General features: G+C 45.5%; 1 protein-coding gene across 1 annotated transcript in view; it reads right to left on the bottom strand.

Moving 5' to 3' along the window:
- Positions 1-25294, bottom strand: part of LOC146782662 (extracellular calcium-sensing receptor-like) — a 131494-nt gene extending 106200 nt beyond the window's left edge. The window contains exons 1-2 of the mRNA XM_085637163.1: positions 25074-25294; positions 22852-23148 (exon numbers count right to left, since the gene is read on the bottom strand). Coding sequence (XP_085493289.1) covers positions 22852-23148; positions 25074-25294 — 518 coding nt within the window. The remainder of the gene's footprint in view (positions 1-22851; positions 23149-25073) is intronic.
- Positions 25295-25511: the final 217 nt, after the last annotated feature.

Here is a 25511-nt window from a genome sequence, read left to right as displayed (position 1 = left end):
GCCCTCGGCATGGGCTGAGGTAGAAAGAAAGACACATGCAGTCATGCAGCAACTCCCTGAGATAGTGTGTGTGAAAAACAGAGCACAGTGCCCAGCACAGGGTGAACAAGGAGTATTGGAGCCTGAAATGATGGCCCAACCTACCAAGAGGAAAGGTAGGAAGACTGGTGAAACAACTTTCATACAGCAACAAGATCAGGATCCCTCTCCTCGAGGAGAGGAGTTGTCAGCCCCAGAGGGAACTGAGCCCATGGAGCTTGAACCATACGATATAGAGCTCTTGGGACAATGGGGGCCCTCTAGGGAACAGCTGTGCCTTAGGCAGCAGGTTTGCCCCACTCTTAAAGACCTGAGGCAATAAGCTGCTGAACAAGAGCAGAGAGAGGTCAGTGGCTCCCACAAAGTCTATTGGGAGGAAGGACTCCTGTACACTGAAGCCAGAGACCCAAAACCAGAAGCCACTAGGAGAGTGGTAGTGCTTCAGCTGTATAGGGAGCGCCTACTCACTTTAGCACATGAGATCCCCCTAGCTGGGCATCTGAGCCAGACCCAACTTGGGAAAGATTGGTCACCCACTTTTATTGGCCAAAGATGCCCCAAAAAGTGAAGGTGTGTGTACGCTCCTGTGTCACCTGTCAAGCCAGTGGAAAGACAGGAGGGCAGCCAAAAGACATTTAATCCCACTACCAGCGCTAGGGGTTCCCTTTGAAATGGTAGGAGTGGATATAGTGTGTCCACTTGAACCTCCCACAGCCTCGGAAACCAAATTCATACTAGTAATAGTGGATTATGCTGCTAGGTATCCTGAAGCAATTCCCTTCAGGACTACTATAGCCCCTGTGGTAGCCAGGGCCCTCATTGGTGTCTTCACATGGGTAGGGTTTCCTAAGGAGGTAGTATCAGACCGAGATCCCAACTTCATGTGTGCATACTTCAAACAATATGTGGGATGAGTGTGGGGTGATCTAGAAGTTCACAACACCTTATCACAAACAAATCAATGGCCTTGTTGAAAGGTTTAACAAGACATTCAAATGCATAATAATGGGACTCACAGAAAAACTCAAAAGTAGATGGGATGTTCTGTTACCCTGCCTGCTTTTTGCCTACAGAGAGGTACCTTAGACGGGAGTAGGATTTTCACCCTTTGAACTTCTGCTTGGTCACCCTGTAAGGGGACCACTCTCACTTTTGAGGGAAGAATGAGAACGACCCCATCATGTACCAAAGCAAGATGTGGTGGACTATATACTAGGCCTTTTTTCGAGGATGGCAGGGTACATGCAAAAAGCACCCAAGCACCTTAAGGCCAGACAAGAGCTCCAGACACTCTGGTATGACCAACAAACTGCACTGGTAGAATTTCAACCAGGGCAACGGGTATGGGTTTTGGAGCCAGTGGCAAAAACAGCCCTCCAGGACAAATGGAGTGGCCCTTATCCTATCCTGAAGAAAAAGAGTGTGGTCACCTACTTAGTAGACTTGGGCTCAAACAGGTCCCCCAGAAGGGTGATACATGTGAACCGCCTTAAGCTCTATACTGACAGGGCTGAGGTAACCATGCTGGTGGTTACTGATGAGGATCAGGAGATAGAGATTGAACCTCTCCCTGACCTCCTCTCTTACAGCCCACGGGATGGGTCAGTGGATGGAGTTGTCTACTCAGACATATTCTCTGCCTAATAAGTAGCTGATTGCAGACAGGTTCTGCAACAGTTTGCCCAGATTGTTTCCTTGACCCCTGGTCAGACACCCTAGTGTACCCATGATGTGGACACTGTGGACAGCTTGCCTATGAAAAAACAATATATTGCCAGTCTAACCAAGTCAAGAAAAGCATCAAAGCTGAAGTCAGGAAGATGTTGGAGTTGGGTGTCATTGAGCCTTCTGAAACCCCTGGGTAAGCCCAGTAGTCCTAATCCCCAAACCTCATCTATAGGGCGGAAAGAGAGAAATTAGGTTTTGTGTGGACTACAGAGGCCTCAACGCTGTCACCAAGAAACATGCGCACCCCATCCCCAAGGCTGATGAATTGATAGAACGTTTGGGGCTGCCAAATACTTTAGTACCTTTGACCTAACTGCAGGCTACTGGCAGATAGGCATGGCCCCTAGAGTAAATGAAAAGACAGCATTCTCCACAGTTGATGGGCACTTCCAGTTTACTGTGCTGCCCTTCGGTTTAAAAAATGCCACATTCCAAAGGTTGGTGAATCAAGTCCTTGCTGGGTTGGGAGGCTTTAGTGCATCTTGATGATATTGCTGTGTTTGGCTTTTCCTGGCAGGATCACCTGGTCCACCTGGGGAAGGTTTACAGGCCATGCAAACTGCAGGCCTAACTATCAAGGCATCCAAGCACCAGGTAGGGCAGGGAACTGTTATGTACTTGGGCCTTCTCGTAGGTGCAGGCTAAGTCCAACCCCTTCAACCCAAAATCCAGACCATTTTGGATTTGGAAGCTCCAACAACCCAGACCCAAGTAATGGCATTCCTTGGCTTGTCTGGGTACTGCAGGAGGTTTGTGAAGGGATATAGGTCCATTGCGACTCCCTTCACAGAAATCACCTCCAACAAGATGCCCAAGAAAGTGAACTGGACAGTTGGCTGCCAAAAGGCTTTTGACACCCTAAAAGAGGCAATGTGCTCAGCACCTATACTCAAAGCTCCAGATTACTCCAAGCAGTCTATAGTGTAGACTGATGTATCCGGGCTGGGGATTGGAGTGGTCCTATCCCAGACAAATGATGATGGACAAGACTAACCTGTTGCTTTCATAAGCAGAACACCACTCCCCAGGGAGCAGCATTGAAGTGCCATTGATAGGGAGGCATTTGCTGTGGTTTGGTCCCTGAAGAAGCTGAGACCAAACCTATTTGGTACTCACTTGCTAGTTCAAACTGACCACAGACCTCTCGGATGGCTAATGCAGATGAAAGGAGAAAACCCAGAACTTTTGAAGTGGTCCATATCCCTACAGGGAATGGACTGTAAAGTGCAACATAGACCTGGGACTGCCCAAGCCAATGCAGATTACCTTTCCAGATTTTTCCACTTAGACAATGAAGATTCTCTAGCGAAAGGTTAGTCTCATCCTCTTTTGTTTGGGGGCGGTTGAGTAGGAATGTGCCCCTTTTTGCATGGTTATCCTCCACCTGACATCTGATGCAACCTGACTTGATGTGCCCTGTGTCCCTACCAATCATGTTCCCAGGGCCTGTGTTCTTTACCAAGACTGTACTTTTGTATCCTAAATTGCCACCTCCCTGGCCACAGGTAAACCCCTTGTAAAAGGTGCTGCGGGTACCAAGGGCACTGTGACCAGGGAAGGCCTCCAAGGGCTGCAGTATCTATTGTGCCACCCTTAGGCGGCCTGCACCTTAACACACACACACTGCCACTACAGGCTGTCTGTTTTGGTGCAGAGAAAAGTGAAGAGTCGGCATGGCACACGTCCCTATGTGCCATGCCTACAATCCACTGTCTAAGGCCTAGGTAAGTCACCCATCTAGCAGGGTGCACTAGCCGTAAGGTTAGGGTACAGAGGCATGTGCCCTGTACCCCTACTGTGTCTCAGTCCATTCTTAGACTTTGTAAGTGTAGTAAAGCCATAAAGAGAATATGGTCTGGGAGTAGGTCACTACGAACTCCACAGCTCCATAATGGCGTTACTAAAAACTGGGATGTTTGATAGCAAACCTCTCAGCACATTAAACCCAAACCGATGCCAGTGTGGGATTTAATGTAAAAGTACTCAAAGAGCATTTTAGAGATGCCCCCTGAAAATCTACCAGCCCTGCTGTGGTTCCTGAATAGCTGCCCACCATTTGTCACCACCAGAAGGGTTTCTGAACCCCTGGGTTGAGAGCCTCCACTCTGGGTCCAGAAACAAAGCCCATCCTGGGTAGAGGTGTCATGCCTCTTCCCCCAGGATGGGATGGGTCCACAAAAGGGTAAGTTTCAAAGGCCTGCTGCCTTTGGACGCTGTCAATGCCTTTTGCTGCCCCCAGCAACTTGATCCCGCCGGTCCTGACCACTAATTTGGGCAGGGAAATCAGTGGGAAATCCAAGCTAGGAAGAGAGATGTGCCCACCTATGCCAACCCCAACCCTCAGGTGCGGGAGGCAAGTTGAAGCACACATCTCAGTTCCCTTCATCTTGAAGATGAGGGAACTCAGCCAATGCGGAAGAGGCTCATGCCCCCTCCCACTAGAGGGTGGCATAATAGGGGGGTGTACCCACCCCAAGGAAGAGAACTAATGTTCCCTGCCTGCACACCCCTTTAACGCTCGCTCTTAAATCTAGTATTTAGGGGCGACCCTGAACCTTGCCTCCTCAGATCCAGGAAAAAAGAAGAAGGACCAAAAAGCCATGTTGACCCAGGTAAGAAGATGAGGACACCAACTGCCTTGGCCCTAGCCCTACCTGCCTGACCAGTCTACAACCTGCTTACAGCAAGAACCCCTTTGGGTGCAGCAGCCAGCAACCCCCAGAGGACATTCCCTGCAACCTTCCCACACATTCTCTGTCTCCCATGAGCACCAGATTTACTCATCCAAAGACTCACCTCCAGAATCCGGATTCCGTCGACTCCGTGATACCACGCCACTCTGCATCCGATGCCCACTACCCGAGTTCGAGTGGCCCAAAACCCCATGGAGGTCTCTACAGCGATCCTGAACTAGGATCTCATGATCCCTGACCTCCCTCAAGACTCCTGACGACACCTGCAGCATCAACCTAAAGGGTCCCCCCGAAGGCGACCAGAGCTGGTAAGAAAAATCCAATGCCAGAAGACACCCCTGCACCCGATACCCCATGGCCTTGGGTGGCACATCCGATGGTGTACAGGCATCCTCCAAGATCCCAACTTACCCCCCAGCCAGTGGCCGCCTTCAAGACGTCTCACTGCCTTCAGCATCTTTTCAAAACCGAAGGTCTCCATTGGAAAGCACAGGGTCCCCAAAGTCCGTTTTGCAACCTGCATCTGGCCGCTCGAGTACCGCCGGTGGTGCAGCTCCTGTGCTTACCATTGGCCCCTACAGTGCTGACCTTAACTCCAGGAGCTTGGTTCCTACAAGTGAGTGGCCTGCTCGTCAGCAGACCCTAACCAAAGGCCCTCTTAGCCCCATTTGCTAATGTTAGGCCCCTGCACTCTGCACTCAACCGCCCCGTGCCCCTGGTGTGCAACTTGAGTGCCCTCCGAGACCTTACGGAACCTTGGTCCTAACCCCTAAAGCTCACCCATGTGAGTTAAGTACTTACCTCTAATAGGTTCTCCCATAGGAACCTATGTTAAAAGATTTTTGGCCTACACATTTTTAAGTGTAGAACTGCTAAGGTATGGAGAAAAGTGAATTTAATTGCAAAGCATAAGAAAGTCATACTTACCTTGTATGTAAAACTCTTAGGGTGTGGTATCTAGGCATACCAACCCCAGTACTCAAAGTAATCCAAAGTAACTCAAAAGTAGTCTAAAAGTATTCACTGTATGATACAAACTGCATTTAAAAGTGATCCAAACCTGTAAGTATTATAATTTTAAGCACAGTGCATTTCTTTTAACAGTCTTGCATTTGAAAGTATATTTTACTTACCTATGCCAAGTTGTGCTTGGTTCTAAAATAAAACATAAGTATATCTTTTCTATACTTATCTCATTGGAGTGCATTCTATCTCTGACTGTGTGTATAAGTCCTTGATTGAGTGAATACAATAAATGCTTAACACACCCTGTGGATAAGCCTAACTGCTCAGCCACACTACCACAAAGAGAGCTATTAGTACTTACCTAATTTAGCCTCTGCTATACCTCTGGGGACTCCCTGGACTCTGTGTGCACACTATACTTTACTTTGGTGTAGTATACACAGAGCCAGCTTCCTACAGTGGTATATTCTTGTCCCAGAAAGCGGTGTTCTTTAAAAGTCCAATTTGGAGAAGCTCTCTCCTGAAGGTTAAGATGTGGCTAAGTCAACTGACAGGCATGGCTGCTTTTCCCTAACACCCCCCTTCCAGCCCCTCTAATAATCCAATTATTAGGGCTCCTGTCAGGCAGGGGTTGCAGGTTGAGGGAGTGAGCCTGCGTCCTGACCTGTCATTCCTTTTTTGAAGACCAGCTTGGTTACACCACCCCCATCCTGCCTTTTGCTCTGCAGCAGCAGATCTCCTCCCACCAGATGTCCTTTGTCTCTATGCAGGACACTTCACACCTCATCAAAGCAGTTTGGCTTAGCCTGCCAAAGGCTGGCCAATCATGAGGGGCTGCTGGAAGGCTTGATTTTGGTTCATCAGAAAATCAAGTTCTATAACTTCTTTTCTGTGCTATTTATAAGAAATCCAACCTTGGCAAGTTGTTGGATGTTTTATATCATTTTAATACTTTGAAGTACATCTAAGCTCACTCCTGTCAATAGTTATACTTTATTAAAGTGTGCCCAGGCTAGCCTATGGAGTCAATGTTCTACAATGGGGAAAAATTGAAATTAGCAGTTTTCCCCTCACCAGGGCATATAAAACATATTTTAAAATGTTCCTGCTTACCGTTGCAAAGCACCCTACCCCTGTGTCACTTAGGGGAGAACCTAGGGGAGACATATATGTAAAAACAAGGTTGTTTGAGACTTCAGAAGTTCCTTTAATTCCAAAGTCAAATTTCCATATAATTTAATTTTAAAAGCAACCTGTAAAGCAGAGCTGCCTTTAAAATGACAGCAGGCAACACAAATCTGCTGGGCCTCCGAACCCACATGTCCTACAATTTACTGGGGTTTTACAGGTAGGTTGTCAGACCAATTGTAATTACACATAATTACTGTATACGTTTTTACACAGAGCACTGGCCCTGGGTCTGTTTAGCAGAGCCCAGGGCACAACCAGAGTCAGTTACCCCCAGTATCAGTCAAGTCAAATCATGGGGGGGATCAGGGCAAAAAGGATGAATTTCTCACAGTTTACTGTGACAGCTGTGCTTAATTTGTGAAAGAAAGAGTGGCAGTGCAAGAAGCTGGTGGACTGCCTGGTGGAGTGCAAGCCGTCGGAGTAAGGGCATCACCACTAAACCTGGCAGATGGTTGGCCTTATGTTCTTTTTTTCCGTCTGTCACAGCAATGGAAAAACTGTCAGTAATGAACAGAAAAATTCAAATAATGACACCCCACACACCCATATAAAAAGCTTCTGTGAGTGGGAAATCGAGTTATGTGCATCAAAAAAATACAATATTACACTTTGAAAGTTTGTTTTTGAAAAACAAAAAGCTTGTTGGGCAGCCATCAAAATCGAGGGTGGCTGTCCACCAAAAGTTTGGTACCTTCAGAGGAATCGCCATGATGGTAATTGTTCTGAGGGTACAGAGCTCACTGCTTAGCTGGCGGGGATCTCTAAATATGGCAGTCCTCTGAGCATAAGGGTGGTGGATGCATTGCCTCTGCCACCCTGACGGACAGAGTAAATAACTACCATCAACTCTAAATAGGTCCCTAGGTATGTGATTATATTTGTTTGTACGAAATGCAGTAATATTATTAAAGTAAATCATTACTATCATGCCCAATATTTAACATTGGGCAGCAGCCACTCTGTAGCCAATTGTAATAAAATACGGGCAGTACTGGGAAGAAATGAGTGACTAATTGGTCCTTAGCTACTCCGAGAGGAAGCATTCTGTAACACTGAACTTCAACACGCTCAGCTCACACACCAAACCCAAATAGGCAGCACTGTGCAAAAAACGTCTGTAACAAATAGGGCTAATTAACAACAAACAAAATATAAATTCGTCCATGGACCAAAAAAATTACAGTAACTGAGAAAGTGATCAAGAGGAGAGTGAAGGCTGTGAAACAGTTGGAGGTAAGATCAGATGGCAATCACAGGGAACCTTATTATGAGTCCTCTGTCATTCTGATGAAGCCGATAATCAAAATTATTGGGCACAATGATGTGATCCATGGGAACTGAGGGATAAAAAAGTAGATTTCCCGTATATTAGGAGTATCGGACCTATATTATGTTAGCATGATGCATCTATACGTACGCTCCCTGTTTGATATATATGCTTTTGCTTGGAGGAAACTCATTTATTTCCTCCCTGTATATCTATTGCTAGAAGAGTAGGCCGAGAACCATACAGACACCATCTTCTGAACATATTGCCGAGCACGGGCCGTGATCACGTGTTGATCACGTGCAGTTGTCAGGCCCCAGTTCATCTGAGTTACTGGTAGCAGCTGAAGGTAGGCTGTTTACTTGACTGTTCTAAGACTCAAGGTCGCATCTGGCTTTGGGGGTGATAAGCGCATTCCTGGAGGCGCCGTGTCTACACTCCCAGGCACCAAGACGAAATGACCTCATCAGTAATAGGTAGTCAAGCCTTTGTACTGGTCTGATGTGTGCCATATATGGTCCTTTACTGGAGCTCGAGGGCCAACTGGTGTTTTTCCTTTTACAGTGATTGTATGTGTTGAACCGAAAAGTATATAACCTCATGTTTGAATACGAGCCAACAGTCTTCTCGGCGCACCTGATGGGTGAAGTTCGGAGAGGCTCCTCTATAGAGTATTTTGTCTAATAAACGATTGAATCTTCTTCACTGCCAACTGACTGATTATTTGGTAATGGTATTGGGACTATTGGTAGGTATAGTCCTTTAGTTTATTTTTATGGTACATCAGTTGGCGACTCCGCCGGGACTCCGGGACTGGGTCATCCTCCCCGTAAACGGGTGGTAAGGACAAGGGGTAATTCTGGTCGAGCGGGTGGACGGAAAAAGGATCCTTTGAAACATAGCCATCTTTGGTATGAACTTACTCCGCTCTCACGATCAGAGTATCCCTAGCTGCTAGTGACCCTTCACCGGAGTCCTATGAGCGTAACCCAGGAGCTGACCGTGTTGGTCTTCAGGAGTTGGCAGTGGAGAACACACAATTGTACCTGTGTGCACCAGGTGAGTGGAATTGTTTTGATAATCTTAGCATGCACTGTTGAGCAGTGCTTTTGAAGCAGTTAACTGTGTAAGTATTTGGAGGTCAGTGTACCACGGAGAATCTTGGGGGTCTGATGGGGCAGCATTCTGGTGGCTGCACGTATAGATGCTCCATGGACCTTTTGTGAATAATAGAGATGCCGATCGGACGCCCGATGTGGCACGTGTGGTGCGCGCCCGGCCGGACTGCTCTCGGAAAAGCCTGTGGCTGTACCTGGGTAGCCTTGGGAACACATCTGAAGCGGTGCTAATGAAGCGGGTTTAGTCAGAATAGTCCCAAGAGTGAACCAGGAAGGCTGCGGGATGGTCTGTAAGTCGGTCTGTGGTTATACCTGTCTGACGGTCTCTTGGTAGTCTTTGGACTGCTTGATTTTGGTATCTGTCGGTCTTGGAATCTGAATTTGATTGATTCTCCATGAACAGGAGTGGACGGGCTCTGTTCTTTGTTTGAAAAGACGTCAATTTGAATATCTTTTTATGTATATATATATATTATTGTCTTGTGTATGTTTGAATGAGCGTGAGGTTGTATGTTTTGCAAATGTTTGAACATGGCCATGTTTGGAAGTTTATTTTTATGATCGAATGAGAAACGCGTGGCGACAATAACCATGCCGTGTTTTAGCAAATTGAGTTGTTTTGGATGTTGTTGCCGCCCTAATGATACGCGTTTGGCTGAAAGTCAACCTGCCCCGCCTGAGAGCAGCCCAAGTTATGATATGTATGTAAAGCATGGTATTACACCTCTGTTGTTTAATACACTATGGCATAAATATACTAAAGACAATGTGGAATTACAATGGCCCTTAACCGGGTCCTTTGATGAAAAAAAGATACATTTTCTGCAGGATCGATTATTTTCTAAACGAAGTCGACAGTCAGTGTTTGACTCCCTAAGCTTGTGGCAGAACGAAGCAAAGCGTAGACGTATGCGAGAGGAGAAAGTTTGTAGGATGAAAGGAAATCAGACGATTACGCAGAAAGCTAAAGCTTATGATAAAGCACAAACTGAATAAGGGATTGATTGTGCAGACAGACAATTTAGATTGCAAGTGGATAAGACCTATGTGGCTAGGACTGAAGCGGAAGATGAAATTTATTGGATTCTCTTCCACCTCCACCTTATGCTTCGCAGTGTAGATATCCCGTTGTTCCCCCGACTCTAGTACAGGCCCCTTCAGCTTCCACCCCTGTTGTTTCCTCTTCCCTTGCCTCTCCGGGAACGTCCTCTGTTTTGTCCCCCTCAGTGTCTGAGATGGCTACTTTATGGCCTATTACACTGCCGACTTCCGTTATGTCCACAGCTGTTTTGTCTCCCCCCCACCCCTGCGTGGGCTTCCCTTTCTGCAAGCACGACCCCATCTCCAGCTGTTTCGACTCCATTTCGTGCTCCGGGGGATTTCGGCGCACGGAAGTTGTTTACCCGTTCGGCTGTAGGACAGAATGAGAAACAGATGATTGAGAATCAGTCATCCCAGTGGATGCGACAGCCTATTTACACTATAACTGATATATGGAACACGCTTCGAGACTATGAGCCTGTTATGCAGCAACATGCCTTGAAACACATGGCTGCATGTATTATTACTCTCTGGGAACAGTGTTTTCCAGGAGGGATGGCCCCCCAAGTGATGTATGACATCCGGGACCGGGCTCATAAGTCTGAACTTAGCCCAGATGAAGTGTATAGAAATGTGGAGGTTTTATTAAATTATCGAGAATGGATGCATCACAAGTGTCCCTCGTGGGACACTCAGCATCCTATGTGACAAGTTCATCCTATCTTTCATCCTGAAATACCGGAACTAACGGATGGCCACGGCGTAGTGACTAGACCTTGTGTAGATGCCCGAGTGCAGGAGCAATGGGTTTACACCCCCTGGAAGAGGAGTGAAGTCCTCTCGCTAAAATCACAATTACCCGACCCCCGTAAGAATCCCACAGCTTATTATAAGAACTCACAGAAGTGGCCTCTTCGGCCGTCATGACCTTAGCTGACATAGAGTTATTTTTTGCATTGTTAGTTGCCGTTGACGTATGGCGTCAGGTGCATGATCAGGACCATGCTCAAGAATTAGGCAGAACATAGGAGCAGATAAAAGATTGGGACAAGGATCGTAAGCCTGGAGATAAGCCGAAACCTGAATTATTGGCATTACCTGGCCGTATTATCACTTACATGCATTCCTTAATTCCGCCTCGTAAGGTGGATTGGGACAAATTGACCGCATGTAAACAGAAGAAAGATGAAAGTGTTTCTGATTTTTTCACTAGATTTGAGGGTGTATTCATTGATTTTAGTGGACAGGATTTATCTTTGGAAGGCGGTATACGATTATTTGTTAATCGTTTTGTGACCAATTTGATACCAGAAGTCTCTGCAAGGCTACAAGCTGCTGAAAGTACCTGGACCACTTCCACACCCTTGCTAATATTGAGTATGGCCCAATATTACGAACATAGAGAAAATGAGAGTAAGGATAAGACGGAAAAGAGAACGAAGGATCTTAAAACACGGGTGTTGCGGCAACAAGTTGTTCAAGGACGAGGCAGAGAGAGAGGCGGTAGAGGGTTCGTCCCGAGGGGGGCGGGAACTAGACGAGGCAGAAGGCCAGCTGTCGTTTTGGGTATAAATCAGTGTGCTTATTGTAAGGAGGAAGGGCATTGGCGATTTCAGTGTCCGTTGTTGCTGGCCCAGAACAGGGCTATGAGAAGTAGAGGAAGAGGTCGGGGAAGTGTGGATCATAGTGATATGCAACGAGAAGAGGCGACGCAAGTTGGACAAGAAAATAATTATTTTGATAATCTAAGAGGTAGGCAGTATTATAATGAGGATTGTGCAATGGACGCGACCGAAGGGTATGCTTATATATAGGATAGCCATGGACAGAGTGAGGGCCAGGTGTCAGTACCCGTTGATCAGCAAGGACCTTATGTAGAAGGACATTTGATGAGGATCTGAAAAAAATGTTGTTGATACGGGTGCAATGAATAGTTCTATTTCTCGTTCCCTGGTCCTATGGGCTGCTCTGTCCGGGCACAATAATGTTTCAGGAGGATTCTCGGGAATTCCGGTGGTGAGCCCCATCTCCAAACCTAATCCTTTTACAATTGGTCCTGTTACGATAGACTCCACGTTTCTTTTGACTTCCCATTGTGGCGAAAATTTGTTGGGCTTGGATTTGTTGAAGAAATTACATGCTAAGATTCATTGTTCACCTGATGGTGTTTACTTGACTATTAATTCCCTTGGGAAGCATACTTTGCAGTGTTTCACTAAAAATGAACCCCTCTCTCCTGAGTTTGCTGCTATTCCAGCAACATTGTGGGCCACTGGTGACACAGATGTAGTATTATTAAAGATTCCACCCGTTTCTATTACTTTGAAGCAAAATGCTCGGCTTCCTTGTATACCTCAGTACAAAATTTCTCCGGCAGGCGAGAAGGCTTTGCTCTCCATCATACAAGATTTGGTAAAAAGGGGTGTAGTGAAAGGGACAGCTGCTAATGTGTGCAACAGCCCCATTTTGCCTATCTTAAAGAGAGCCCCTGTTGGAAGCGATCCTGACTAAGTTGATACCTATCGTTTTGTGATTGATTTGCGTGAAATTAATAAAATAGTGGTGCCCCAATACCCTGCGGTTTCAGACATCACTACTATTCTCACTATGATTCCTCTGCTAAATATTTCTCTGTGATTGATTTAAAAAAATGCTTTCTTTAGCATTCCGATTCATCCTGATAGCCGCCATATTTTCGGCTTCTTATTGTCTGGTCGCAGTTTCCGGTTCTGCCGCGCTCCCCAGGGGTACACAGAGTGTCTTAGTATTTACAGTCAAGCTTTGAAAACATTGTTAGATGATTTGGTCTTGCCCCCTGGTAATGTGCTTTTGCAATACGTAGATGATTTGTTAGTGGCCTCTGATACCGAGGAAGGTTGTAAGAAGGCCACTGTACAATTATTGTCTCATTTAGCTGCTAATAGCAATAAAGTATCCCTTTCTAAATTTCAATATTGTCGACAGGAGGTGACCTATCTCGGTCTTCTACTGTCAAAGGAGGGGAGGAGACTAACCCCTGAGCGTGTGACTACCATTTTTAATATGTCTGTACCTCGTACTCAGCATGATGTTCGTGCATTTCTCAGCATAACTTCTTACTGTCGCCAATGGATCCCTAATTTTTCCCTTCTTACTAAACCTCTTCTGTATTTAACCACTAAAGATGTGAATCAACCTTTACCCTGGACTGATGCTTGTCAAGATGCTTTTGACTCTTTGAAATCTGCGCTTTGTTCTGCACCTGTTCTTGGTACTCCTGACTACCGAAAACCTTTTGTGCTTTACGTACACGAGGTGGACGGTTGCTCGCTTTCTGTGTTAACACAAGGATTTGGTGGTAAGCAGAGACCTTGTGCCTATTTCTCGGCTGTGTTGGATAACATCGCCAGAGCACTCCCTAGCTGTTTAAGAGCTACTGCTGCGGTTTCGGTGGCTATTCGACAGTCGGAAGGGCTAGTTCTGAACACTGACCTCACAGTGATGGTACCGCATGCTGTGGATACATTATTGAACAAAACAAAGACCCAGCACCTTACGAGCACGCGTCTTACTGGATACGAATTGACTTTGTTTGCTCCACACATTACGATTAAACGATGTGCCACTCTGAACCCTGCTACGTTACTACCCCTCCCTTCGAATGAAAAGAACAATGATGTTCATGATTGTATATTTCGGACTGAGGAAGAAACGAAGGGACGAGTAGACCTGACTGACACTCCTCTATCTGACCCTCAAGGGGAGTTGTACGTCGATGGCTCTTGTTTCAAGTTACCAGATGGCACGACAACTGCTGCATATGCGATAACTACTCTTCACACTATAGTGGAGGCTTCTCGAGCTACCCTATCAGTCAGCACAGGCGGCTGAATTAGTGGCATTGTTTTGGGCCTGTGAGTTAAGTGAAGGACTGAGAGTAAATATTTATACCGACAGCCAGTACGCCTTTGGCGTGGCTCATAGTTTTGGCTGACTCTGGGCAGAAAGAGGTTTTCTTACTTCTCATGGTCAGCGAATACAGCATGGCCCATTGATTTTGCGATTACTGACAGCATTGACATTACCAGAAATAGTGGCTGTAGTCAAATGTAGTGCACACAAGGCAGTGGTTGATGCAGTGGGGGAGGGTAAAGCCTTTGGCGATCAAGTAGCTAAGGAAACTGCAAAATCTAAATTGACCTCAATGTTTGTGACTAGCTCTGCTAGGTGGGTGGCTGAAACAGAGATGTTTGATAATACCATGGAGAGTGTCCGAGAAATACAGAAAGAAGCTACCCCTATTGAACTAGCTCACTGGAAAGAGCGAATTGGGAGATTAGATGCAGATGGTTGTTGGATTGATCTGACAGAAAAGCAGCGGTGGCTGTTGCCTAATGCATTAGTGAATGCGGTGGTGACAATGGCACATGGTTCAGCTCATATTGGGGTGAAAGGTATTTGTGCATTATTAGATCCTGTATGGTACAATCCCAATATTTCTAGGACTGCTGCTCATTTGGTGCAATATTGCATGGTTTGCTTACGACATAATCCAGGGGGCAGGGAACCTGTTCTGAGTGGAAACTTTGCACCACCATCTTTGCCTTTTGAGGTGCTTCAAATGGATTATATCCAGCTGGAGCGTGTTAACAAATTGAAGTATGTCCTGGTCGTGGTATGCGCTTTCAGTAAATGGGTGGAAGCCTACCCGACAAAAGAAAACACTGCTTTGGCAACGGCAAAAGCGTCGGTAAAGGAGTATTTCCCTCGCTACGGATTGCCTCGTGTGATCTGGAGTGACAACAGAAGACATTTTAATGCAGAACTATATGTAATGGACTACAGATTTAACAGAAATTCCATGCGGCTCGACAACCCCAGACCGCTGGGTTGGTCGAGAAGTATAATGGGATATTAAAGCTCAAATTTGCTAAAATTCAAGAAAGTACTGGATAGAGATGGCCAGATGCTCTGCCGCTGGCATTAATGTCAATACGAGTTACCCCACATTCTCGTTCTGGTTTGTCTCCGGATGAGGTAATTTTTGGGCGCCCTGCTAATGTTTGGGGCGTCTTGAGACCAAGAATGTTTTGTGATATAGAATATCCTATGCTGTCAGACTATTTGTATGCTTTGACTAAAGATCTTCGTTCCATTCATCAACTGGTCTCAGCAGTTTTGCAGCCCCTGCCGGAGGGTCCTGGACATCGCTTGGAACCAGGACAGTGGGTTCTGGTCCGTAACTATCAGCGAAAATCCAGCTTGGATCCTCGTTGGTCTGAACCATTTCAAGTCTTGTTGGCCACGCGGACGGCGGTAAAAGTGAACGGCAAGCGACACTGGATTCATGTGTCACATCTGAAAAAACTACCCCTCCCGCTTCCATATGGTCAGCGAATCCAGGACGGGGTTCTGACTCAGGAAAGTGAGCGACTTCCTTGATTCATCCCTTTTTCTGATGCCCAGGTCATTGGAGAAGGGCAAGGAGAAGGTGCACCGGGCTCGGAAGGGGCTCTGTCATCAGCACAATTGATCGCCCCAGATTCTGTTATTTCTACAGCTCACCCAGAGGCTCGCAGTACCCCTGTTTCACTGGATTCGTCATCCTCTGTTTTGTTCTCTGATCAAGAAGTGCCTGGCCATACTCGATACAACCTGCGGCCCAGAAAACAACACGGTACACCAGGTGAACATGGTAGGAGATAGGGAGAGACTTGAGTGATAGGGTACAGACCTGTGCTATGAATGTCTGTTAGATACACTTCTGGTGTACTGAGCGAGACACTGGACTGAACGCACTGAGAGCCTTGAACATTTGTTTGCTCTGTTCAGAAAGAAAGACTGAATTTCATGTTCAAAGGGGCCCAGGTTGTGTTTTCTTCAAGGGTTGTGTGAGAACATAACTCCAACGTGAGAAGCTTGTTTTGGTATTATCTGTGATGAACGATAGGAGCCTGCCTGTGAGGCTCTAAACGGACACAGGAAAAAAGCACCCTCTGGCACGTTGGACTGCATTGCCCTAGTTTATTTTTGGACTTTTAGTTAGCATGTATCCCTTTGCTCGTTTTGTTCCTGAAGAGGAACGTCCTTTTGTACCACGCTATTTTCCTACATATATGCCTGTTTTTTCTAGTTGGACCAATCGTGTTAAAATTGCATTTGTTAATGTTAATGTTAATGAAATTTATAGAGCGCAACAAATACCCGGAGGTGTCCTGGCCCTTACTGAATCTCTAAAACTGACGCAGGCTAGAAATAGAGGGACGCCTACTCCTTAGAAAAGAGCCAGGTTTTTAATTCTTTACGAAAAGGTAAGAGCTCTGTGATAGTTCTCAGATGGCGCGGCAATTCGTTCCAAGCCATTGCTGTGCCGTGAATAAAGCTTTTACCCCCCCAACGGGCTTTCTTTATACGAGGCACCTTGGCCAAGAAGGCTTCTTTAGACCGCAGTAATCTGCCTGGGACATACCAGCACAGTCTCTACTGTAAAAACTCTGGACCCATGCCGTGTAAGGCCTTAAAAGCCAAGCACAGTACCTTGAACTGTATTCGGCTCTTAACTGGGAGCCAGTGTAGGGCTTTCCTTTCCTTAAAAAAAAAGGAAAAACTTGATGGGCCCATAAGTAGTCTAACTGCCGCATTCTGAAGTATCTGCAATTTTTTTAATCCTCTTTGTTGTATATTGAGTTAGAGTCCATTACAATAGTCCAGTCTGGCCATCACCAGCGCACCAACTACCGTTTGTCTACTTTCCCTGGGCAGCGAGGGCAGGACTTTCCTCTGCATTTTAATGATATAGCTGGTTTTAGAAGCTACCGCATTTACTTGAGGACCTAAGGTCAGTTTATCATCAAGTAATATTCCCAGGTTCTTAACTTTTCTAGTTGGCAGGGGGGAATTCCCCATTGAGTCCGGCCACCAGGAGGGAGTCCAGAAACTAGTGCAATTCCCAAACAATATCATCTCAGTTTTCTCGGATTTCAATTTGAGGCAATTTTTGGCCATCCAATTGTCAACTGCTAGCATGCACTCACAAAAGCGTCCTTCCATATCCGCCTCTCCCTCCGGTGTCAAAGATACCACAATCTGAGTATCATCAGCATATGATGTAAGGCCAAAATCAAAAGCATCTATAACTGGGGCCAATGCACTAACATAAATATTAAAAAGCGTCGGACTAAGTGATGATCCTTGCGGGACCCCACAAGGCAGTGAGAAGGGATTGGACTGAAAGTCCCCAAGGGCAACAGTCTGTTTCCTGTCCGCAAGGAAGGATCTTAATATATCCCAGGCCTTCCCTTGAATTCCACAGGTATTTAGACGGCTCAGCAATATAGCGTGGTGAACCGTATCGAATGCTGCGGACAGGTCTAACAGTATCAAAGCCGCCCTCCCTCCCTGATCCAACGCAACCCTGATCTCTTCCGTGGCTTTTATAAGGGCAGATTCCGTGCTATGACCTGGCCTAAAGCCATACTGGGTCGGGTCAAGTACTTGAGTCTCATCCAAGAACTGGCTAAGTTGCCTATTCATAGTTTTCCCCACCAGTTTAGCCGGTAAGAGAAGTCTGGAGATCAGACGAAAACTACTAGGATCATTAACTGGGAGATTTGATTTTTTTTAAGGAGGGGCAAAACCTAGGCCAATTTCCACTGACTTGGAAAAAGCCCCGTTTCAAACATATGGTTAAAAATTGTGGTAAGAGATTCCGCAATAGGACCCAAAGCCAATTTCACTACCTTTACTGGGCAAGGATCAAAAGGGGATCCCGAATTGGCTTCCATTAAAAGTTTTTGAACCTCTCCGGGAACTACTGGCCGGAAGTTCTCAAACACCGGGCTGAGCACCCCTTTTGGGATGGGGCTCTCTATACAACTGTCTATATTCCCAGCACTCAGAGTGCTAAAGGCCGTGTAAATGGATTCTACCTTAGCTAAAAATAATTTAGCCAAATCCTCACAAAGTCCTTGGCTAGGCTGAACTAGCACCAGCTTTGGCAAGGCCAACAAGGCCACCGTCTTAAACAGTTCTTTACTAGAATTTTTGGATTTCCTGATCTGAGCAGCGAAATATGTCTGTTTGGCTGCCACTATTGCCTGTTTATAGGACTGCAGGTGGGCTTTATACATTTTTTTCTCCAGATCGTTATAATTCCTTCTCCAGCTTCTTTCAAACTGCTTACACTTGAGCTTTTGGTTCCTAAGCTCTTCAGAGTACCAGGGGGCCGAGGGATGTGATCTCATGGGCCGTAGGACTTTAATAGGAGCTACACTGTCACAGGCCTGCTCTAGCCATCTTGTATAGCTTTGACAGGCCTCGTTCACTTCGGAGGACAGTTGTGTTGTGGAAGAGACTAGCAATTCGTTAAAAGTGGTTCCCTCCACCTTATTCCATGCTCTTCTTCTGATACACTTCTTAGGGCCAGTGTTTTTCTTAGGAGCCCCCGGCAGCAGAATCTCAAATTGGACCGCCAAGTGGTCTGACCATACCAGAGGGAGAGTACCCCTAAAATATAGATTCTGATGGTTAGAAAAAATCCCATCCAGGGCATGCCCTCCCCTGTGCGTGGTCCCCACTACCTGTTGTCTCAGGTCAGCGGTCATCATCAAGTCATTCAGCGCCATTGTATCCGTTTCTTCTGTAAGCTCTAAGTGAAAATTTAAATCTCCCACGATGGAAAAAATCTCTGCGAGCATCCCTTCTTCTAGAAGGGTACCCAGGGAGGCTAAGAAATCATTCCTAGATCCTGGTGGCCTATATAGGAGACACCCCTTAGAGGAGTGGTGATGGGTAAAGGAAAGGTTAAATAATAATGCCTCACAGGTATCCATAGGGATTGGCTGAAAGGCAGCCTTAATTGAAGAATGATAGATCACTGCCAAACCTCCGCCTTTCCCTATTGGTCTATCCAGTGTCTGGCATAGAAAATCTGGGGGAGTGGCCTTCACAATGTCAGGTCCGGATGCCGCATCTGTCCAGGTCTCTGTGATGAATGCCACTTTGACCCCCAGGTCCTCCATGAGTCTAGCACATTCTATGCCGTGCTTGACTAGAGACCTCACATTCACTAGAACACATTTTATTGCTTGGATTTCCTTGCTACTTGCCCCTCTCGACCTCTCCTTTTCACTGAAAATTGGTATGTTTAGAATCCTTGGTAGGTCGGATCCACAGCCAACACAAATCACAGGAGTCTCTAACGGTGGTGTGTTAGGGAATATGCAAGGACAGTTTTTAGTAGATGAGGCCCCTCTAAGCTTAAACAGCCTTATGCTATCATACCTGCGAGCAGGCCGAGATTCTAGGCCAGCACATCCAGGGTCCCTGGCGCTGTGCGCTGAGCGGGCGTGGGCGGGCACAGATGGGCTTGCCACGCGCCAGCTTCCTTTTTATGCGTGCTCGGTAGCCTGGTCCGCTGACCTCGACTACTCCCAAGATGGCGGCACTTCCTGTTACTCGATCCCGAGTAAGTGAATGCCCCCACTTTGTCGCTCAGCCAATCTATAATCACCCCAAATGTCCCCACAGCATAAACTATTCGTATTAAAAACAAGGATTAAAACCAGCGAACTTTGCAAAAATGCAATGTGCCAACGAAATGCCTTGCCTGTAAAATCGCTCTGCGCGTCTCTAAACTCCCGGCTCAAGCCTCAGGAGAAATCAGGGCAGCGTGCACGCGCCAGCTTCCTTTTTATGCATGCTCGGTAGCCTGGTCCGCTGACCTAGACTACTCCCAAGATGGCGGAACTTCCTGTTACTCGATCCCGAGTAAGTGAATGCCCCCACTTGTCGCTCTGCCAATCTATAATCACCCCAAATGTCCCCACAGCATAAATTATTCGTATTAAAAACAAGGATTAAAACCAGCGAACTGTGCAAAAGTGCAATGTGCCAACGAAATGCCATGCCTGTAAAATCGCTCTGCGCGTCTCTAAACTCTCGGCTCAAGCCTCAGGAGGAATCATTTATAGCTACTATAGCAATATTGCTAATTCTATTACTGGGAGTATTCATATATTTAGAATTTCGCATACTGTTTTAAGAGCAACTACCCCACCTCCGGAACATGTGTTTCATACTTTAGCCCCTCATAAGGAAAGGCATCGTCAGACCTATGTGAAAAACGCATTCATTGAAATGCTTCATCAAGCACACGGTGCCACCAATACTACAAATTGTTGGGTTTGTGGTCTTTTACCATCTGTTATGCACAAGCGCAACTTATTTATATCCCTACCTTTGTCTCATCTGGGAAGTTGCGAGGCTTGGTTCAAATTGCTTTCTATGATGTATATGCATTACACTGTGGATGCTCGAAGGTTTTCAGAGAGAGATTATGAAATGATTTTAGCGTATATTGAGGTTCATCAAGGATTCAACCCCGATGGAAATAATGGAGAAGGAAAATTAGATCCGAATGCCTGTATGAATATGTATATAACGCATGAAAATACCACTTGGTTGAAAAATGAAATTTTGGACTTTGTTGAATTCAATTTCACTCAATATTATCGACACTTTCAGGACCGTAATGTTACTGAAGACAGGGCTACTCCAGTGCCTGTATTTAACAGTACCTCTATGTTTTGTGTTCAAGGAGTAGGGCACATCCCAGTAGGAGAAATCCGATGTAATTACACTTATCAGTTGCGTACCTTTAGCAGCCCTCCGTTGTTAACCCCTCCTAATGTATATTTTGTCTGTGGAGAAAGTGCCTATACTTGGCTTCCACGAGGTTGGACTGGACGTTGCTACCTGTCCTTCCTGTACCCTCCAGTCTATATTGCCCCTTCTAATTATCACAAGGATCACCGACTAGATAAACGTAGCGTGCTTATTAGGAGAAATAAAAGGGTGATAGATACCGCCGATATAGATCAGACCAATACTCCACTGCAGCATTTCACTGACATTATGAAGGGAGTGTTACCCTTTTGGGGGCCTATGATTACTAGCCAAGAAGTACGACGTTTGTGTAGAGTAGTTGAAGGGGTAATTAACACTCCTGCAGAAATACTGACCAATATAACAGTAGAGCTACAGGCGACCAGACTTGTATCGCTTCAGAACCGTATGGTTTTGGACGTTATCTTGGCAGATCAAGGAGGAGCATGCCGTGTGATCGGCAGCTCTTGCTGTGTTTATATTCCTGACTCCGCCCCCTCCGTTCATTTGGCTATACAGAAGCTACATCGTTTAGCTTCCGAGATACATGTAGAAACTGGTACATGGTCTCTCTCAGGTTGGTTCTGGGGTCTGCTGTCTACTTGGGGATGGAACATTTTGATGGTGCTGGCATGTATAGCCGGTATCATATTCACGTGTTGTGTTTGTGTACAATGTGGACCTGCATTTTGCTCTTATTGCGTGACAAAACTCACTTCCTCTGTGTCTGGTCCATCCCCAACAGCGGTAAAAGCTCAGCTAGTTCAGCAGGAGCTTAAAGACCTAATGCAGATTGATGAGGGAATATTTGAAGATTGAACCGTTTTAATTAGCTACATCATGCTAAAAGGGCCGTTCTGAGGGATAAAAAAGTAGATTTCCCGTATATTAGGAGTATCAGACCTATATTATGTTAGCATGATGCATCTATACGTGCGCTCCCTGTTTGATATATATGCTTTTGCTTGTAGGAAACTCATTTAATTCCTCCCTGTATATCTATTGCTAAAAGAGTAGGCCAAGAACCATACAGACGCCATCTTCTGAACATATGCTCGAGCACGGGCCGTGATCATGTGTTGATCACGTGCAGTTGTCAGACCCCAGTTCATCTGAGTTACTGGTAGCAGCTGAAGGTAGGCTGTTTACTTGACTGTTCTAAGACTCAAGGTCGCATGTGGCTTTGGGGGTGATAAGCGCATTCCTGGAGGCGCCGTGTCTACACTCCCAGGCACCAAGACGAAAGGGAGTCACCCCTCCTGACCTCATCAGTAATAGATAGTCAAGCCTTTGTACTGGTCTGATGTGTGCCATATATGGTCCTTTCCTGGAGCTCGAGGACCAACTGGTGTTTTTCCTTTTACAGTGATTGTATGTGTTGAACCGAAAAGTATATAACCTCATGTTTGAGTACGAGCCAACAGTCTTCTCGGCACACCTGATGGGTGAGGTTCGGAGAGGCTCCTCTATAGAGTATTTTGTTTAATAAACGATTGAATCTTCTTCACTGCCAACTGACTGAGTATTTGGTAATGGTATTGGGACTATTGGTAGGTATAGTCCTTACGTTTATTTTTATGGTACATCAGGAACACCACAAATCAAATGTTGTCACAAGGAGGTTTCAGACTCTGAAAGCAGCAAAATCTCCAGGTAAAACTCAGGGAAGAAATGATGAGGAATTGTTGAGGGAGTCGGTCCTGGGATCACTGATTCCCCAGGTAATTCCTCTTTTCAGAGAGGCCTATCAAGGTCTAACTTGCAAATCCAGTAACTCTGTTCATCCGGTATCAGTAACTCCAGGAGGGAAGTTACCTGGCCTCACAATAGAGAGTTCATAATGAGGCGCATTGTGAATCTTTTTAACTCCTGACATAAGCATGCTATTTTTTGGGGGGGGTTAAGCCGAAGACCTTTTAAAATATGAATATGATTAATGGTGAAAATGTGAACACGATTACTGGTGAACCAGGTAGTGGAGTCACTGCTATGGAAAGTGGTAGGTATTAGAAAATGATTAAATGTAACATCTATTGAAGGGTAACAGGTGGAATGGATTAGATAGTGCTAATTTAAAGTCTGAATGGTAGACTGAGGAAAAGTTGTGCACTAGGCTACCAGTAAGGGCAACAGTGGGGTTGTGTTAGAAAAAATATAAAGTGACCTTACTTGTGGGTGTCTGGAGAGACCCAGCAGCCGGGCCATGGGAATTGATCGAGTAGAGGATGAGTCTCCAATGATGGTCACCATCGGTGGGTTACTCTGGCAACGGTAGTTCAGGATGGGCACCTCCTTTCCTGTCAGCATCCACATGGTGCCATGGTGGATTCTTCTGAGAGAGACACAGGTGTTGTAGATCACAAATCCCAGTGTGATATTTGGAAGTAGAGCCTTGTTGTGGTTAATTTCAGCAACTGCAAACACCATAGCCTGGGCCATAAAGTAGCTGTAGATGTGAAAACTTCACATGGGGATAATGGAAATTCAAAGTTAATTATACGTATCAGCCCTTTCACTCAGTATTAAATCTTTGTAAAGTAACTACACCACATGTCTGTCCCAGTGCCCCAGCACAGGCAAAGAACATTGAAACAGATCTCAAAAAGTCTACTATTGGTTAGATGCCTCATTTCTTGTTGTAAAAATAAGAGGCCAAGTGCTCTTCAGTACAGGACTGTAGATTGGTTCTGCACTCGATGACCAATATTTGTAAAAAACAATAGTGACTTTCACTCAGGGATGGTAAAAGAGGCTAGCGCTCATTGATGTACAAGAAGTGGAAGAAATGAGCACCTATCAATCAGGGGCTATGAAAAAAAGTACCCTTGGGTGCCATCATACTAGTTAAAAGGAGAGCACTCCTATATCAGACAGAATACATGTGATGACTACGCATTAATGAGGGATATTAAAAGAGAAAATCAGCCATGCCAATGAAGTGCACAAACATTGATTAGAGGTTCTTAGAGAGGTAAGCACCTTCCTCAGGCAACAAACGAGAACCAAAGAATTGCAAAAACATCCATTATAGATTCTAAAAAGGTAAACTCTCATCAATAAGAGACAGAAATAATATGAGCATTCATCAGACATGGGCTGTTAAGGTGAGCACTGATCAACCAAGCACTACAATCTTTTACTGAGCTCTTATTATTCAAAGAGTGGAGCAGTACACACTCAACAATCTGGGAATTTGATAGAGCTGAGCAGTCACTGATCCAGTACAAGTAAAAGAGTTGTCAACTCAACAGGAGTTTGTAAACGAGGTGAGCAGTGATCGATCAAAGAATGAAAGAGTGATAAGTATGCATCAATCAAGGACTGGGGAAAAGGACAACTTTCCATCACTTACTGCCAGAGGTGAACAAAGTCTTAGAAAAAACTTTGTGTTGTTATGATGTGAACTGAAGACGTAGGAGCATATTAACAGTACTTTTAATGTTCCTTATAAGGTTCTGTGTTGGCAATGACAAACAAAAACACTTCAAACTAAGCAACACTGCAGGGTATGTTTGCGAGAAATGTGACAGGGTGAGGAGTTAACCTTACTTGGCTTAATGCTATGCTCTGCCACTTTTGGAATGCGTGGCTGCACCCTATTTACAACAATACGGTGCATCCCTGTGTTTCCCCCCTGCGCTGGCACTAATTACAGCTGCCTAGTGCCAACGCAGACATCCTTTCATTATAGTGCAAGGGTGCCTGAATTGTGGGAATGGTTGTTTATGTGCAGGAAGGTGTCCCTTCCTGGACATAAACAATTATGCATGGCGTTTTGCTCTTGTTATGTGTGCTGCACAATGCAAGACACATAGAAACAGTAAAAACAAGGAGAAATAAAGTATTTCTCCTCATTGTGCCATGTTAAGACCAGGTTTTTTTGGTCTTAGCTTTGGTGCTGCCCAAAATCAATGACTGTTGTGGCAGAAAGCACACCGCAACACCCATTGCCTCCCCTTTTCATGCTAAGTATAGCGTAAAAGGGTGCCTTGTTTACAGGGCAGCGTTAAGCCACCTTAATTGGTTTAACACTGCTTTATAAATAAGCCGAAGCCTGTATTGCCACAAGAACGTCAAAAAAATGGCTCCTGTGGTGATAGGGCCTTGTAAATATGCTCCTTATATTTTGTGTGCAAGGGACATAGTGATATATGTCTGATGGGAAAAAGAGTGATTGGAAGAAATAAAAAGGCTACCTGTAGGAGCATAACTATAAAACATAAAAAGAGATTATCATATTTACTTCATATTGATTTTATTGGCATGTATTCATTATTGTACCATTTTAGGGAGTTAGTGGTAAGAGCCACTGTTTCAAACAAGGCTTGGAGCAACAACATGAAGTTCAATGAAGCTTCAATGATGGTTATGTAATCATGGGCTTACACATGGCATTCAGGGTACTTGGGCTCCTCGGTGAAGGGAAATATAAAATCCATCCGGTCATAGGTTACAGGGAAGGTGCCTCCGATAAGGACATCACCGGTCTCTCTGTACCCGGCTTGTTCGGAGCTCCTCAGACGGCAGCTTTTTCCATTTGATGGAACAGGCATCCACAGCAGAACCAGCACCAGGGAGAGCCTCATTGGGGGTGGTGAACTTAGCATTCTACTTACATTGATTACTGCAAATCTTAGTTTGAGTTGAGGCTTGGCACTCAATTTTCACTCACAAAAAGTACCTGCTGACAAAAAGCTCATGTTTAGCACATACATAATTGAAATTGTTTTCAAAAGCAAAGAAGATCTTTATGTCTTGTTGAAGAAATTATTGACTAGCAACATTCGCATCAAACACTGCTCTGAAAACTAGAACTATCAGTTT

The sequence above is a fragment of the Triturus cristatus genome, chromosome 12, assembly GCF_964204655.1.
Source record: "Triturus cristatus chromosome 12, aTriCri1.1, whole genome shotgun sequence".
Taxonomy (NCBI): domain Eukaryota; kingdom Metazoa; phylum Chordata; class Amphibia; order Caudata; family Salamandridae; genus Triturus; species Triturus cristatus.
This window is presented reverse-complemented; position numbering and strand designations above follow the sequence as displayed.